Raw genomic sequence first — 18756 nt, forward strand, 5'->3', positions numbered from 1 at the left:
GACGGCGACAGAGTTGTTCCTCCCTGGCAGGGGTGGTGTTACCAAGTTTGCCGGGAAAAGATGTTAGAAGAGGAAAATACTTTTCACAACAAAAATAAATTAAATTTGTCTATATATATTAATTTTAGGTACATATTTATTTTTGAAATTTATTTATGTTAAGGTATACCAGATAATGAAAAGTAGGAGTACCAACTATTTGGATTAAACTGAAAATTAAATCCAATTCAAATTTGGATTAGTTTTTGAATTTTTGATTTGGTTATGTATTTATATTTTTACTTTACTTGATTTTTTAATTTAATTTTGGATTCAGAAAAATAAAAATTGAAAAAATAAAATAACCGAATTATATATATATTTTATATTAATAAATTTTAATTAACTTTTTTTTTTTGAATGTGCACATAAATTTATTATCATTTTATAACCAATATTATTCCATCGAAAGAACAACAACAATATAGGTAAAATAACACATTAATTATATACTTAAATTTGTTATTAATTTTATTGTGATTATAATTCTTTAAACATAAATTATTATTTTTTCATATTTTACTATTGAAATTAGATTTCGAACTTTGAGATAATAGCAAATATTGAGCGGAATTAAACGAGTATCACATTACAAGCATCGAGTCAATTCGTTTTAAACTTGCCCTCAAAGTTATTACGAGGTCTACCGTTTCAATTTTTAATTACAATATATCATTTCATCGGAGCTCCAACGACAAATACTTATCGAAGGCATCGTTATTATATATGAGGGAAAAATCGTCTATTAATATCCCCTTCACAGGGTGTACTATTATTGTTGCTATTTTTATTTTTTCATGGAGTTGATTTGCCCAAATTCCTGGTGAGTTTTTCCTTAATTTTATCTTCAATTATATCTGTTTGGCACAATACCTGCGATTGAGCTCGAAATCTACGTATGGAATTGTTGAATTTGGTTTATTATGTGTAGGCAGAGGTTCTAGGGTTTGGAACAGTGGAGATGACGAGAAAAACGAGCTGTTGTGGTATTTGTGAGAATTCAAATCTACCTTCCGTTTGTACTCTTTGCGTCAATTACAGGTGATTCACCAAATTTAGCTTAAATGTTAAGTTCCTCGTAATGGAAGTTTGATGGGTGGGGGTTGCAAGATTCTAATTGTGGCGATGATATGTTTTTGGCAGATTGAATGAGTACAGCACTGTGTTGAAATCACTGAAGGGGAGGAGAGAAGCATTATGTGGGCAATTAAGTGAAATACTCTTGGCTAAGGTTTTCCCTGAGAAAAGTTCTTTCTTGTTATGCCTTCAGTTTATATCACCTGTGTTTTTATTACTTTCTACAAGAAGATGCAATTATATGTAATTGTTTCTGAAAGAGTTTCCAAATGACAATGGAATACTTGATCAATATTGTTTGTTATATCCAGGAGAATGAAATCGTAGTTGAAGATATAATACATAAGATTAATGTTGAATTGTTCAAATGGAGGAAATTTCATGACTCATAAGAGTGCTATACAATAGGAAGATGCTAAACAAAATAAAACAAAGGTTTTCTAGAATGGTTGTAAGACCGTCAATTTATCTGGGAGTGAATGTGGGGCAGTAAAGACTCAGCATATCCATAATATGAATGTCGTATAAATGCAAATGTTAAGATGTATATAAAGACATACAAGATTGGATAAGATCAGATACGGGCATATTCAATAGAAGGAGGTGCAAGCAATACACACGGAGGATAAGATCAGATAAGACAGCTTTTGATAGTTTAACCATGTTTTACATAGATCATGTGTACCGTCCCGTAATGCATCAATATGCTGATTATAGGTGAAAAAAAGGATGAGATGTATATAGAACTACTCTTAAGGGAAGTTGGAAGTTGTCTAAAAAGACCGATAATCTCTTTGGATCCATGTCATCTGTAGGGATTATTTTTTAAAAAATTAGACGCCCAACAGTCATGAAGGTGTAGGGAAGATAAAAAATCATATGAGCAATAACTACCTGTTGGACTCAATGAATTGTTGTTGTTTCATTCACTTGGTTCCAACTTTGAAATGAAGGTATAAGGAAGATCAAAAGTTGTATGTTAGTCAAACAGAGGTGTCTCACAGGAGTGTATTTTTATGACGTCCGATATTCTTAGAGCTTTTCTTTTCATAGTTTTAGACTTGTACATCCATGTAAATATAAATAAAGAGCCTGGTTTTAGAGGACCCGCTGTATATTTACCATTCTCAAAAAGAGAAGTTCTAGAGGACTAAGATTCTTCTTTTTTCTTTTGGAATGAAATAGACCCGAATAGGAACGATTTGGTGTTGAAATCTTTGCTCCAAAGTAGGTATATGTTCTAAGCAATACGAGAGCAATATGATGCATGCAAGGTTGCTATGATCCTTTTTTTTATAACAAAAATGCTTAACACAGCCTTGTTAAACAACTGAAAATTTGTTGGGATTGTTGTATTTTGATTTGCCGCCTGTAGGCCTGGCTATCTTAGATTGCTTCTGGTATAATGAGCTACTTTCGTGTTTTCCTTCTATTTTTTTTTTTGAGGAAATACATAAAATCCCCCTTAAATTTGTCTGCAAGACTCACTTTAGCATTGTAACATTAAGAATGTTTAAATACCCCCTTAGAAAACTATCCTGTGAATTAAGTAATGTATTTTTACTAGTTATTTATGAAAGAGAACTCTTACCAGGTATACCTGTAGCTGAAATTTCTGTTCATGTACTTCCTCATTATTTTGATTTCGACATTTTGTACTTCCTTATTATTTTGATTTCGACATTTTGATCATATTCAGGGCAAGGCCGACGATCAACTTAGTTGGAGGGTGCCTCGGAATGAAAAATTGGCAAGATTAAGGGAAAAACTCCGACAGCAAAAGGAGCAAGTTTCACAAGGTCCTTGGTCCTGTCAACTAATGGCAGCTGTTCAATTTGATTTTAATTCATATCTTAACCTCTGGCAGACTAACACATATATTTACAGGGAAGGCGAAAATTGAGAAGATGTCTCATGACCTGAAAGTGCAGTACGAGTTGCTAGGATCAGCAACAAGGATGGTATAATTGAATCTTTCTTTTGTTTATTACATTTTGTTGTGGATAGTTTGATGAAATAGCCCACTGATGACTGAATCAAATCGTAGCTGGAAAAAAATCGTGCGGAGCAACTTGAGAAGTTTTATCCTAATCTTATCTGCACTCAGAATCTTGGACATGTGAGGAATTCTTCTTCTTTGAAACTTTCCAATCCGAAATTTTCCATGTTACTAATTCTATTTTATTGAAACTGCAGATGGCAATTACCTCTGAGCTTCTTCATAAACAGTCTGTGGTTGTAAAGCAGATTTGCAAGTTATTCCCTCAACGTCGTGTAAGTCTTGAGCAATTATATATGCTGGTACCATTGGCATGCACTATTTAATCCAAAACAGAAAATGGAATGATTTACATTTCTTAACCCTATAAAAGACTACAGTGAATAAATGAGTCTTAGTATGGTACTCATTTCGAGAGGCTATCCTTATTATATATGTGCTTTACTACCTTTGAATTGGTGAGACACTCATCTCCTTTTTCTTCAATCAGCAAACTCTTGATATTCTTTAACTTGAAGTAAAAATATGGGAAGATAACGGTAATAGGCTTCAAAGGGGGGATTGCACCTATCAAACCCCCCTGCTTCCCTGTTGGTTATATAAAAATAAAGGATTATTTCAGCTCCAAGGTTACATGTTTTGATCATGTGGGTCCTTCATTTCTTGAAACATTGTATCTGACACTGACTATTGTTGAGATTATGAATCTTACCTTGTTGGTCTTCCATAAATGCTGTACAGAGTGTTTGTTGCCCTTACAAATTCCACCATTCTGTTTTAAATTTACATCCGCCTCATATAGAAGTTGTGATTGTTTTAGGAAAAATAGAAATTAGAGTTGACAGTTTTTCATATGCTATCGGGTCATCTTGTTAGTGTATGGGTGTAACTTTGGTATCACTCAGGAAGAAGACTTGGACTGTGTATGCTTAGTAATGTTGCTGTTAGGTATTTATGATAGCCCAAAAAGAGGTTTTTTGACTTTAAACTTTCTTTTTGTGTTGACTATCTACTTGGGGCTCATTTGTGGTTCTATACAAATCTTGTGTTGCAGGTAACAATTGATGGAGACAAAAAAGATGGATCTAGTGGCCAATATGATAGCATCTGTAATGCAAGGTTGCCAAAAGGACTTGATCCTCATTCAGTTCCATCTGACGAGCTGAGTGCTTCTTTAGGGTAATTTCTTATGCTTGATTAACACATAAGTCACTTTTCCAGTAAATCCAGCTGCACAATTATTAAATTTCTGACATATAATGTGGCTTTCAAGAGTCTAAGTATATGCAGAGCCATTATACGGTGACAATGAGTTTCCTCTGTTAATTGTCATAATCTCATCTGAATGTTTCAATTTTTATCATGCATTGTTTTATTTGAACAATGTTTACATTATTGACCAGTAGTTGTGGACTATTTGATTTGGAGTGCCATGGATTTCTATCAAAGTAGATCATTGGCCACTCTTTCTTTTTTTTGCATTCAAGTAGGACAGAATAGTGATAATCCCTATACCGGTAGCAATTATGATTTGGGTGCTACTGTCAGGATCCTATTTCTTTCTTTTCAATGTCAGGTTTTGACATTCTTCTTGCTATTTTGTGAATTTCTCACGTGTTAATTCATGTACTTGGAGGTGAGGGTTGTTTAGCCTGGTCATGTCTGTAAATATAGGAAGGGTTTATCAAAGCCTTAGAGGATAGTTGTTAGGTTTTTTTCTGGATGTGGGGATTCATTGGTTAAGGTTTAAGTTGCCTTATGCTATACAAGAATTGAAGAAGGCTTTTCCAAGAACTCAAAATCAAAAAGAAATTGGAAAATACTATCATTATGATATGGTCACTGGAAGATGACATACTGACCATGTATCCCCTTATGCTCCAAGGTCTTGTTATTATGTGTAGTGGGATTGAATTCAGTTCTTCATTTTTTGGTGCTGCAAGTAAATGAATAGTTAGTTGTAGATAAGCCATGAGTGCTATTTGCTGATTAAGGTGCGCAGAATGAATCCAGTCATTGCAAAAGCATGAGGTGAAATGCATGTGCATACATTTCTTAGGGATACCCAGATCCCACTAGTGGGATTACGCTGGGTATGTTGTTGTTTTAAATTTTCTTGGGATGTCGTTTATCTGGTGTATTTTGGAATCTTATATTTCCTCTGCTCCATTTTAATGGGACACTATTTCCTAATTTGTCCGTTCCATAAAGAATGATACCTTATATATTTGGAAATGTAACTTTAAACTTCTGGTTTTACCCTTTAATAGCATGCTGTTATAGACACACGAATCTCATGGCATGTTTAAGATCACTAATTCCAAAAATCTTCTTTTTTTCTTTTACTCCATGTCAAGTCAAACTATGCCATATAAATTGAAATGGAGGAAATATCATTTACGGTAGCAAATTGAGTTATGTAAAGAGTGTTTGGATTGACTTAAAAAGTTGGTCAAACCTACTTTTAAGTCAGCTTTGACTTCAGGCAGTTTTGGCAAATATAAAAATAAACTTAAAATAAGTCAAAAATATCTTAAAATAATGAGAAAGTGTTTGACAAGGTTAAATTTAACTTAAAATAAGTCAAAACCCCAAATAAGGTCTCCTCTCTACTTTTTATTTATTTATGTTTGTTTTTTACTTTTTGACTTGAAAGCTACTTTGTTTAAGTAATCCAAACGGGCTCGTACTACTGCCATTGAAATGAAGCACTGCCTATTTATTATCCACATGTTGAGTTGATTGAGATAATCATCCAATGTATTTACTATCTATTTGTAGAATATCAATTTTGGCTGGTTGATAACATATTCTAATGATTTTATTTTCGACGATTGAAAGCAGATATATGGTGCAACTTTTGAACCTCGTTGTTCGTTGCGTCTGTGCTCCTGCACTTCATAATTCAGGATTTGCGGTATGCTCAGACAACCTTCTGTAGATTTTTTTAGTAGTTGAGTCTCAAATGCCTTGCATTAATGGGACTATTAGAGCTGAATAAGTGCAAAAGTCTTTATTTCTAGAATTGTTGCAATTTTATTTAATGCTAGAGGTATAGCAAAACAATTTTCTAAAGCCTTTCAGACCGTAGTGAATGCACCTGCCTTTTTGGCAATGCATGGCTCATAATGGTCAAAGGATAACCTGTTTGTTTTATCTTGAATCCGGAACAAGTTTTTTTAAATCCTCATGTGTCTGTTTATTACACAAGGGTTCATGTTCTCGAATATGGCAACGAGATTCTTACTGGGATGCCCGTCCGTCGTCTAGAAGGTATTTCTTTAATTGTAATGTATAAATTCATTGTTCCTTCCCCATTTAAAGAGGACTTTCTTACTGATGTTACTCGTGCAATGCAGCGGCGAGTACCCACTTTTTATTCCGCGCCAAAACTTTTGCTCTTCAGGTGGGGAAGCTTCATGGTACGACAGAAGTAGCAGTAATTCTGGAACTTCAAGTAACTTTGGAGTTACCTCGATGGAATCTGATAGAAAACCTCGGTTGGATTCTTCCAGTAGTAGTAGTTTCAACTATGCTTCTGCTTCCCTGCACTCAATAGAAACGCACAAGGATCTGCAGAAAGGCATAGCACTTCTCAAGAAAAGTGTAGCTTGCATTACTGCATATTGTTACAACACATTATGTTTAGAAGTTCCTGCTGAAGCCTCTACCTTCGAAACATTTGCAAGATTGTTGGCTACACTTTCTTCTTCAAAGGAAGTTCGGTCTGTTTTTTCTTTGAAGATGTCTGGTTCAAGGTACATATTTCTCGCATTTATGTATCATAGTTCTAGATCTGTTCTCATATTATTCAGTGAAAGAAATTTTCTTCTCATATCATTGGAACTTCTGATTTATTCAGCAGTGGCCTGTATTCAGTCATTCAATGCTATGATTTGTAGGGCATCCAAGCAAGTCCAACCACTGAACAAATCTGTTTGGAATGTAGATTCAGCCGGATCATCTAGCACTTTGATGGAGAGTGGACATGTGCCAGTATTGGTATAGTTTCTATCTTTGGATTCAGTTCAACGTAGTATTGGAATTAAAAACATTGGTACTAGTATTTTGGGTGCATATGCTCCTCTATTTTTGGTATAGATGCATAGGTCTTAGTATTGGTTTCATAACTACAAAAGACATGAGCTTTTCTGTATATAATGTTTGTTTCTATTGAGCATTATATGATTGTCTACTATTCATTAGCAGTGAAATGCATCATGCACTCTTGATGATGACAAATCTTCTTTTATCGACGTCTACAAATCTTTTCCTTTGCATTCTTGCTGTATGCAGTAGTTTATTGAAAAAAAAAGACCTTATGCTAGGGAAAGATGAACTCAATGACAATGAACTTCTATGATAAGTAGGGTCTCACATAACTACATACTTCGTAACAATTGAGCTAGCTATGTATGCAAAAATAATTTTTTCCTACGACTTCAATTGAGCAATTTTTGTGCTAATTAAGTTCTCTTATAATTTTCAGAACTTGATTAAAAGTTTTTTTTAGGGAAGCATATGTTTTAGTAAGAACGGCAAAGTATTAATCCGTTCCCTTTTAGAAAGTTAGCTTCAAACTAATTTATCAAATATTTCCTCTTATTGACAAGTAATCTTCTCATTCTAAGAACTGTATATCACTGTATCTAAAAATGGCTGTACGCATCTCCCGTGTAAATTGCCTGCAAAGTATAGATAATCCACAAATCCTGCAGCTCCAATTTCTTTAATATTTTTTGGAATTGTTGCTGTGATTTTCAGGACGTTTCAGCGTAGTTTACTGGTGGATTTGTTTTAGTGACTATGATAACTGGGGCATAACAATATGAATTTTTTTGTGAACTGGCCTATTTGTTTTCTTATTAGTTTTATTGTTGCAACGATACTTTTTTTTGCTTTTCTAGTATAAATAAATTTTGAAAGTAGTTAACAACAAAGCTAATTACATTAATGACTTTGCAGAGAAATACATTTGAAAAGTCTCTTCCAAGTTCTGGTGGCAATTTAATGTATGCCACTGAAGTATCCAATGTAGGAAGGAATGAAAATTTAATTGAAGACTGGGATCTTATTGAGCACCCTCCTTTTCCTCCTCCTCCATCACATACAGAAGATGTTGAACATTGGACCCGAGCCATGTTTATTGATGCAACAAAGAAATAAGCCACTTCTTGGATGGCTACTTCATTGTATATAGTGCCAGAGCTCATGAAGGTAAAGTGAGCTTTTTTTGTCACGTTAACATAACATGCTTATTAATAACCCTGATAAGTGTGATTCTTTCAGATTTCTATAATTTTGGGTTTAATATAATTCCATTCCTAGTGTTCAATTCTGTCTAATATCTGAATTGTCTTGTTTTTTTGAGTAATTTGAAAATACATATAGACAATACTAGCAAATCCAGGCTTCTTTGCTGAGTTTGCATGCTTGCATACTCAATTTTCTGGTCTTTCGTAGTGTCTGGGTTCTTTCTTCACGCTTATCTGTAAATATACGTTCATGATGTGGCATTAAATGTGTTTGTATGGGTGATGTATAACTGCTCGATACTAAACCTCTTGATGATGGCCTTTTTGTTTGAAACCGTAGGAAGTTTAGAACTGATCATGGGTATTAGGCAGATAAGAAGTGCTGGAAATCATAAGTGATCAACATGTTGGCATCTCTAAAGCATTTTGTTTTTTCACCTGTTTGATCTTCTTCTTTTGACTCTTCAGATTGAATTATAAAATAACTTCCCTTTTTTTCTTTTTTTTGCTGCTCGTGCTTCATAGACATCCAAGGACGGAGAGATGTTTCTGAGCTTCACCAGTCTCTTGGAGGAAAATAGCTTGTAAAATTGACTTTTAAGTTCAACATTCATGAGTTGTAAATAGTGTTAAGGTGGTTCTATCTTCGTGTATGGGAACTGTAGGATCTTTATTTTACTAGCACCATATTCTCATACAGCTTTATAGAAAGCGTGACGTTGTTGCACCGTAGCAAACACACCCATAGTTTGATAATATGTTTTCACCACCTCTATCCTCTACCCCCCTCTTGTTACAAAATCGATCTTCTATGACTCTTAGCTAGAGATCCTCAAGTCATGGTAAGATCAATAAATACATGTGATCTTTTAGTTTAAATGTATAGTTGAAATAGGTAGAAAGGATTTCATCACTGTATTTTATAAAAGTTACAGCATGAGCATTGAACATCCAAATAGAATAAGATAGTTTTGCTTCAATTGTCAAACATCAGAAGTGTTGGTTCTTGTCTAGCTTTAATCAAAAGGTGGACCTATTTTAATTTGAAATGAAGAATCGAATAACTTTTCAACAACAATAATTTGAAATGATCATACTCAGAAACTATTGATTAATTTATCCATTAATCAAATGATGATATTCAGAGCTGAGTATTATATCAATGATTTCGTAGATTTTCTTGATCTTGTGTGCAAGTAGAAACTATTGGTGATAGATAATTTACTTGATAACGAGGCATGTTAAAAATTGAAGGGAGAATCTTGTTTGCTCAAATAAAAGCTCCAAAGTTCTTGATAACTTCAAATGCAAGGTAATTAAAAAGCATAATGGATGATTCTCCTTGTCAAAGTTAAACTAACTTCAGGTGGTCATTTGTTCACTTCTTCCTCTTCTTTGGAGGCTGGATAGCTTCTTCTTCTTCATCCTCTTCATCATCATCTTCTGGATCGTCGTCCTCTACGACTTCTTCTTCACCCTCTCCTTCTTCAGCTTCTTCATCATCATCATTATCATCGTCGCCATCATCGTCGTCGTCACCGTCATCATCATGACCTTCTTCACCAACATCCTCTTCATCTTCTGCATCTCCGTTCTCCTCACCTTCTCCATTGCTTTTCTTGGCATTTCCTTTGCTTTTGTTTCCATGAACCCCTTCATCAGAGTACTCTTCTTCACCCTCCTCAAAGCCTTCATTTCCATTCTCATCGTTGTCGTCTCCATCTCCACCTTCCTCATCAGCATCAACTACTTTGGTCTGCTCATCATTTGTGTTCTGATCTCCCTCGACTTTGGTCTCAATTGCCAACAGTGGCACACCATCCTGGAATTATTTAAAGACATCACTATAAATGAATATTCTAGGAATATAATGAAATATTCATGAACTATACTTGATTTTTCACCTTATTGGCTAAGGGTTTCAGTTCCCACCTTGTAATTCCTTCTCTCTACCCTTTAGTAAAGTAGTTTGTTCAAGCCCATAGATATTCATCACTCATACTATACAAACTCATTACACATGCCCAAGTGCATCAATGTTTTCCTAGCTAGTGTCAGATATTCGTATTGAGCGATTCACGCCAGGAAGTCTCGACTCTTACCTTATGAAGTAAAACGCTCCCTAACAAAGGTGAAGCCCAAGGGAATCGAACTCAACTACTCAAACTGAAATGAGCCCATATTGCATACTTGGGCTTATTGCAAATTGGACCTGGACAGATGGGACAATTTTAAGCCCAAGTTCACAGCTAAAAAGTGTGAGCCCAAAACTTGGACCATCCCCTACTATTTGAAGTACATGTATTTATAGCTATGTTAAATGTGTGAGACCAACCTAATAAGTAAACATAATATAATCTTGATAGAATATTCCCATATAATATTCTCATAAGACTGAGTCAACCTAAAAAACATGTTTTTACAAATCAATATTTTACTCTTAACATCCTTTTTTATATTAAACAGAATTTAATTATTTCTTCAAAAATACCAAATTAGTAATTAAAAAAAAACTAAAATTAGTCCCACTATTTTGCAGAAATTTAACATAATTGGCAGTATATTTGGTGGGCCCCGCATTCATTAACTAAACCCCGGAACCCAAAATGACATATATAAGCCAAATTTAACATTCCGTTTCAGTTCCGAACACGAGAATAAACCCGTATCGTTTAGGCGCACGTTAGTAACTGCACACGTTGAAAAAGTGGTGAGGAAGTTAATGCAACGTAATCCTATTTTTAGATATTATCTTCTTGAGTTTTTTGGGTCAGCTTGGCGGTGGATAGATATTTTAAAAACTTCAAAATGAAGTTTTCATAATTTTTACTTCAAATTACTCATTTTCAAAAAAAAAAAAGTACTAATTTGTATTCGCATCCAACCGTAATTTCAATACTCAAATATCATTTTCAATTCACATGATTCTTTTTCTTTTTCAAATTCACAATTTCTATGGCTTAATGAAAAGCCATAGCTAGGCGGGAAATCACTAATTTTTCTGTAGATTTTATATTTGTTATAAAAAAATTAATTAAATATATATATATATATATATATATTAATTTTGATACTCATAAAATTAATTGACAGTTAGTATCAAATTAAAATTCTCATATTCTAAATTTTGACTCCGTCTTTGACGGAAAGGGCCTTAAATTCTGAAAATTACGTATAGAAAACTAAATTTCTGCAGTCTCATTTTTACTAAGCGGTTAATCCAAAACAAAAAAAAAATAGAGAGAAGAAAAACACTGGATTTCTGAGAAAAACAAAAAAGAGACTTTCTTTCTTAGGTTTACTATTTTATATTTTAAATTTTTCTCACTGAAAAACTCGATACCGACATACGTGTTCCAATATTTTATATACACTAATGAATTTGAGTTGAATTTCCACTCATCATGGTAAAACAATAGTATAGTTTTTTTTAAAAAAAATAAATATAAAACACAGGATATAATTTTTTCCAGGTTAAAAAACTGGCAATTTTTTACTGAAGTACTAACCTGAGTGGAGGGTAAAAGCGTGGAAGCGCACGTTAGCACAGTGTTGTTAAGCATAATCTCCATTTGTACGGTCAATTAGTTTTCCACTCCACACCTTCACACCAACAACAAATCATATCGACCTGACAGTTAACATCGACTCATCTGGAAAAATTATCATCCATAATTTTCACAATTGAAAAAACCAATACAGTAATATATAGCCAAAAAAACAAAATTTAACCTATCATACCAATATTTTTTTTTTCTTCTAAAAAATGACAAGTCACAGAATTCTAAACTTGAAGATCTACGAAGAAGGATGAAGGAAACTACTATTACTTCAAAAAAAAAATAAAGTTTATGTTATAAGCAAAGGTGTAAAAAGGAAATGGAAAATTCCGGCGACAAAATAGAAAATTCCGGCATTTTCCGGGAAAATGTAAGCTTTAGTGAGAAAATTGTTACCTGAGAAAATATGAGAGAGAAAAAAGGTAAATTGGTAAGAGAGTATTACGCAAAGTTCAGATTAAACGGAGGAAAATAAGGAGCAGCATCTAATGCTTCGTTCCTACTACCCATTGGTGAAATGCGTGGGTCCCACTTCTCTACCCTTATATTTTTGGAATAGTTACATATTGGTCCTTGAGGTATCTTATAATACAAGTTGTATCCCAATTGTAGAAAGTTGTTAGAAATTTCAATTGTGGTTTTTCTAATTTAATTATATTTCTTGGCATGGATCTTTTTCTATGGGTTGGTTGAAAAAATATGGAGATTTGTGTACCCACTAAGATACTATTTCTATTTTCAAATTTTAATTTATAATTATAGTGATCGAGTCAGTACATTTTTCTATAAATTTTATTAAATACATATTACTTATTGTTAATAATGAGTATCAGATAACTCTATCTATTAAGTGTCCGTTTAGATTGACTTATTTTAAGTATTTTTAAGCCAAAATGGTTTTTAAAGCGTTTGGGTAAAGTTTAAAAGTATTTATAAACATTTATTTTAAAGTCAAAATAATAAAAATAAGCCAAAATCACAAGTTATAAATCCTTAACTTATGACTTTCGACTTATAAGTTATAACCAAAAGTCAATTCAAAAGGCCGTGAGACTATATTAAAGAGAAGAAAAAAATACCTAGTATTTTTATTTTGACTAAGAATATGTTAATAAATTATTATACTATAGCATAAGTTATATGTATGAATCAGTCAAGGAAGAAAGATAATGGAAATGATGAGACATAAAAAAATACTTGCTATAATATAAACAACTACTATTAAAATAAGGTGAGCTTAAGAATGAAGATAGATTGACTTTAGAAAAATTAATATGTATTTCTGTGAAAATTTCTAACAAAATCCATCATACACTGCAAAGATTATTTTGTTAAAATGGTGGCTCGCGTGGAGGAGGATTGCCTAAGCTTTATAACGAGTCCACCCATCTCATTAATTATTGATATGGAATTTTTGTCATTCTTTAACAGAAAAAAAAATAGTAACAATGTTTTTATATTAAAAAATTATAAATTTTCATTATTTCATTGAAATATATTTTTCAAGGAAAATTAATAGAAAAACAATTTTCACTGTTTCTCGATGAAAACAATTCTTGTGTTTCTGATAGTGTGAGTCTTCAATCAAAAAATTGAGGTAAATTAACTTATTATGATCGATTAATTTACGTCGATATCAATTTTGTCATTTTAAGTAAACGTATTAATACGTATTAGTTGTTTGAATTTTTGAACTAACAATTCGATCCAATATAGTATATCTTTCTTTTTTTTATGACAAGGAAAATCCACAATCTCTACCAGCATTATTTAACATGTTTTATTGTTGTGAAAAAAAATTCTTTCATTCCCTTTAGAAAAAGTATGATGAAAAAAATGGAAAAAAACTTTGGGCTCAAGTATTTTGTTTACCAAATTAGAGGCATTTGGATCCAATAGTTGGTTGGCCAATCAGTTCGCATTTTCCCTTTGAAGCTTATATACATAGATTAATTATATTTATATTTTACAATAATTTTGTATCTTATCACTAATTTTGAGGAAGATACACCTACATATATACTTATATTTTTACTAATCAATACATTAAAATAGGGAGAAAGGGAAGTGAAATAGTTATGTATCTAATATACATGTGAAGCACACAGTATACATGTATCTGGTTTGAATTCTATATACATAAGACAATAGCGAGTTAAATAGAGAGATGCGAGCGAAACGAATCTATTTCGATACAGTGTCTCTAAAGCCTCATTTGTTTCCGTTACAATTAAGAGGTCTGAATCTGAATACACATCTGAATATTAAGATTTGCATTAAGATCTGGGTGTTTTGATCTGAATGCATGCACATCTGAATATTAAGATGTGGTCTTTAAATCTGAACACTAACTCATTAATGTTGTTTGTTTTCAATATCTGATTGTGCAAGTGAAATACTAACATTATATTAAATATTATAAAATTTTCATTTCAACAAAATATATCATTTTTGATAAAATAAAAAAGTTTTAAAATTTTTAATAATTATTGATTTTAGAGTACTATTTTTTCATTTAAAAAGCTTGATAAACAACATCACACCAAAAATACTATTGCAACCAGTATTCTTGACACACGTCAATACAAGAAAATTATTTATATAAAAAAAAGTACTTGAAAGGATTTTTGAAAACTTACCAGTTCAAGAGGGAAAAAATAGTGTTTGATTGAGAAACGAGAGAGAGAGAAAGGTTTTAGTTATGAGATAAAATGGTACGCACAAAGCAGAGAAGCGATGATTTATTATTTGATAACTTATCATATGAGTCTGAATATTGTTAAGAGTCTCCTAAAGATCTGATTCGTTCAAACCTCTTCAGTTCCATTAAGAGTTTTTTTTTAAAAAAAATAAAACAAATGAGCTTAATTGGCTGAATCTGAATGATTCGAATTCAGACCTAAAAATCAAAAGTACTTAATGGGCTGAATCTGAATTATTAAAATTCATATCTCCATTAAGTGCAAACAAATGAGGCCTAAATAAATTACACCTAATTTTGATTCCTGTATCTCAAAATACATGTATCTAAAGGTATCTTGACACACCAAAATCTAATAAAATTTGTAATCTTACAAACTTGAATATAATTAAAATTATTAGGTCATAAACTAGGCAAATCTGTAAATTGATGATCAATGCTAGTTTGTATCATATTTTCTCAAGGGAGTAAAAATCACAATGAGCAATTTTAGGATATAAGACAATTAATTACTATAACCTAAGAGACTAAATCCTAGCCACTTAAGCAGTCAAATTTTGCAGCTTAAAGAATGAGTACAGAAAAAGATGCCTCAAGAATATATTCTTTATAAACTTTACAATAAAACTTTTAAAAATGCAATTTGCTTTTACTCTTTTCAGGATTCTACTTCAACTAGCCAATGTAATCCTCTAACAAAAGCATAAATTTCTTTACCCAAACGCATGGGAAATTGATCAAAGTGAAGCACAAAACTTTAGCCTAAAGATTTACATGATAAACAACAAAATAGACATTCACACACTAATTTGTTAGAGCAAATATTTTTCTGAACACACCCATTATAGGCTTGAGTTCGATATTCTACCATAGTCCTTGCATAAATTAAAATTTATTATTTGTACTTTTTGTGAAATCTGTAATACGTATGCATGATTTGAAGTTTTTTTTAATCAAAGTTATTGAGTTCAAATTAAAAAAAAGGCTATAACATCTTTACACACAAACTTGGTATAACTTGTCTCTCATTGAAGCCCAACCAAGAACAAATAAAGGCCCATAGAAAATTGAAACTTATACAAGTGTGTGAAGTTGTGGGTGTGGAGAATGAACGGAATTCATCTACTTTAATTAGAGGTTTTGAATTTAAACTTTCCTGACGGAGAAACTCTTAAAAGAAATTTTAATGATTTACGCAATATTAATCTAGATTAGTCAAATCAATCAATTTCGGATGTTGGATAGTTAAACGTAATCGAAATATGTTCAAGAATTACCTAGATCAACACTACACAAAGATATATTCCCACACAACTGTTCAATCTTGCTCCTTCCTAAATTATTATTAAAACCCAAATCATCATTAACTATATATATCTCATCCACTATAGTCACCTAATACCAACACTAGAAAATGGTCTAAGAAAATGTTTCTAGTTAACATAATTTTTTCCACAGAATTTGTTAAATTTTATACCAAAACAAACCCTAAACCAGAATAGGGAATGCTAAACGATATTCCCTCGGTTTCAAAAAAATTGACCTAGTTTGAATTGAAACGGAGTTTAAGAAAAAAATAAGATTTTTTTAATCTTGTGGTTCTAAATTAAAGTTATGTCAAATGTACCAATATGACCTCTAATCTTGTGGTCTTAAATATGTCACGTGGGGAAAGTTAAAGTTAAATTGTTGTTAAAAAGGGAAAAATGTCATTCTTTTTTAAACAAACTAAAAAAGAAATAGGAACATTTTTTTTAAGGGAAAATTACATGGGATGGCAAACATCCCTATGTAATTAGTTAATAAGGGTATAGTTTAATTTATTTACGGTCAGTATATACAGTTTCAATTTTTTTGCTATAATTAATGGGACCCACTATCTATTTATATACAGAATAAAAATAGTCATCCAAAGATTTTTATATAATTTTATTCAAAATCAAATTTATCTCTCCTATTCTCATTCCGTATCTTTTCCTAAAATTACTCTTCCCTTCTAATTTGAATTTCCATTGGGAAAATTTGACCTTCTCCCTCCGATGTTCTTCCACTTTTCGTAGATAACTGCCAAATTCATGGCTTTCAATATTTTTTTTCTTGATTCCTTCTACAACAATTGTATATGTAGTATGATTGTTAGTTTTTTCATATTTTTTAAAAAAATCTTTATTACTTATTAATTTACAAGTCTTTCAAAATCAGAATAGATGATTTTTGTCCATGTATGAGGATTACGAGAGGTATGTCATTGCATGTCAATGTTGTTGATAATCCACCTTCGTTTCAATTGGGTTAACTCATGATTTTGGGTTAATGTAAGGTCTATGACAAAACATAAACAAGTTTAAGTTGAACAATCTATTGAAGAATTGAGATCCATGAAAAAATATGACCCAATGACAATTCATAAAGTCATCAACAACGACTTATATACAAATTACAAAGTTATATATATAGTGGTTTGTATATTAAGTTAATATATATATAAAGTATTATGAAACAGTTCGTAATTGCATATTCTATTAGTTGTATACCAATTACTAAAGTTAGGTATATAGTGGGTTGTATATTAAGGTAACATATACAAAGTCTTATGAGGCGATAGCTATTTGTATACAATTATTTAATTTTGTATAAAGAAATTTGTAAATCACTCTATAATATTATAATACATTATACAAATTCGTCGATATATACAAAAAATTATGAACATAATAAAATATTGTATATATAAACGTCATACCCTCAAATATAGGAACATATTTCAAGCTTACTATATATACAATTAACAAATGAAAATTATATACAATCAGTTTAATCATTAATACTTTAAAAAAACATGAAATAACATATGCACATATATAACTATAATATATATACCAAAATTATTGTACATTATACAAATTTCTAAAATTATACAAAAAGAAAAAATAGGAACATAATAAAATATTGTATAAAAAAAGATTACCCAAAAAAATTAAAAGAATATATGATGGTCATATATAGTTTAAAACACAAAATCAATTACACACAAATATTATATAAAAATTATATACAATTTCGCAAATATATACAATATAATCAATTTATATATAAATATATCTGTGTGTTTCATAGATTTATCTAAAAAAAATTAGAAAAATATTTGATTTTGAACTTGTATTGTCTTTCTATAGCTTTAGAATTCTTTTTCTGGGAAAATATTTGATTTTGAATGTTTTGCTTAAATCATGGGATTATGTAAATTTATTGTTAGCATCTTTTGTGCTATGTTACCATTTATTGAAAAATAATTTTTTTTGTATAAATTTAATTTTAAAAAAAACGTTTATACAAATTTAGAGTCACCTAACAAACTAAAATATACCCATGGAATGTAATTATGTAAACTATACCCATAAAATGTAATTTCATAACATCCGTTTGCCATATATGAAATTTAAACAGAGGGAGTAGAAGTTTAAGGACTGTTGGGCCGATGAAGCCCAATTAGAAGACTTTTGGGCTGCGTTCTGAATGATCCTGAAATTTCCTTCCAATTTGTCATAATCCAATTTCTTAGTCTAAAGCATTTTGCACATGCGTGAATATACTTATAAAGTGCACAAACACACTATATTTCACTATAATTAAGCCCACAAATATAGTGTATTTCAATACAGAGATAATTGTATACGCCCGGATACACTTATTTAGTGCCCCAACATTATATTTCACATTATTATGAGCCCAACAATATTGTATTCCTCTACATATTTAACCAACATGAGCCCAACAATATTGTATTTCAGGTATTTTGATATATTGACTCTGTTGTAGCTCTATAATTTTGATATACAAATGATACGGGTATTAATAGTATCCATTTATAAAAGAGAGAGTGTATTATATTGTGATACTCACATTAATTTCCAAAGTAGCTTAGCCAGAGCTCAAAAGATTGACATTTTGGAAAAATATAGCCCGAACTATCTAGCTTACAAAATATATACACAGTTTATACTTTATACTAATTATACCAACATTATACATAGGCATAATACATAAAAGTGTCATTTAAGTTGACTTCATTTTACGTTTATATATGTCCTCCAACTTTGACATGCACAACTAAACACTTAAAGT

At 31.4% G+C, this 18756-nt stretch overlaps 2 protein-coding genes across 9 annotated transcripts; one reads left to right on the plus strand and one right to left on the minus strand.

Moving 5' to 3' along the window:
- Nucleotides 1-618: 618 nt before the first annotated feature.
- LOC101264619 (uncharacterized) lies at nt 619-9139 on the plus strand. 2 transcript variants are annotated; one of them, XM_010321833.4, is made up of 14 exons: nt 619-862; nt 971-1080; nt 1183-1270; nt 2816-2915; nt 3004-3077; nt 3164-3235; nt 3313-3390; nt 4170-4294; nt 5960-6032; nt 6327-6388; nt 6475-6873; nt 7018-7117; nt 8081-8332; nt 8896-9139. In XM_010321833.4, exons 2-13 carry the CDS (start codon nt 1001-1003, stop codon nt 8279-8281), a joined length of 1452 nt encoding a protein of 483 aa, XP_010320135.1. In that variant the 5' UTR covers nt 619-862; nt 971-1000; the 3' UTR covers nt 8282-8332; nt 8896-9139. The 2 variants fall into 2 exon arrangements, with proteins under 2 accessions (XP_010320135.1, XP_010320136.1); XM_010321834.4 differs by having other exon boundaries at nt 661-862; nt 975-1080.
- A 451-nt stretch (nt 9140-9590) lies between these two features.
- Nucleotides 9591-12598, minus strand: LOC101264924 (uncharacterized). 7 transcript variants are annotated; one of them, XM_069297310.1, is made up of 4 exons: nt 12327-12398; nt 12112-12168; nt 11880-11973; nt 9591-10192 (listed from the first exon to the last, which is right to left on the minus strand). In XM_069297310.1, the coding sequence occupies exons 3-4, from the start codon at nt 11940-11942 to the stop codon at nt 9749-9751; spliced, it is 507 nt and encodes a 168-aa protein (XP_069153411.1). In that variant the 5' UTR covers nt 11943-11973; nt 12112-12168; nt 12327-12398; the 3' UTR covers nt 9591-9748. The 7 variants fall into 7 exon arrangements, with proteins under 7 accessions (XP_069153411.1, XP_069153412.1, XP_069153415.1 ...); XM_069297311.1 differs by having other exon boundaries at nt 12112-12199; XM_069297314.1 differs by having other exon boundaries at nt 11880-12023; nt 12327-12389.
- Between the last annotated feature and the right edge of the window lie 6158 nt (nt 12599-18756).

The sequence above is a fragment of the Solanum lycopersicum genome, chromosome 4, assembly GCF_036512215.1.
Source record: "Solanum lycopersicum chromosome 4, SLM_r2.1".
Lineage (NCBI taxonomy): Eukaryota > Viridiplantae > Streptophyta > Magnoliopsida > Solanales > Solanaceae > Solanum > Solanum lycopersicum.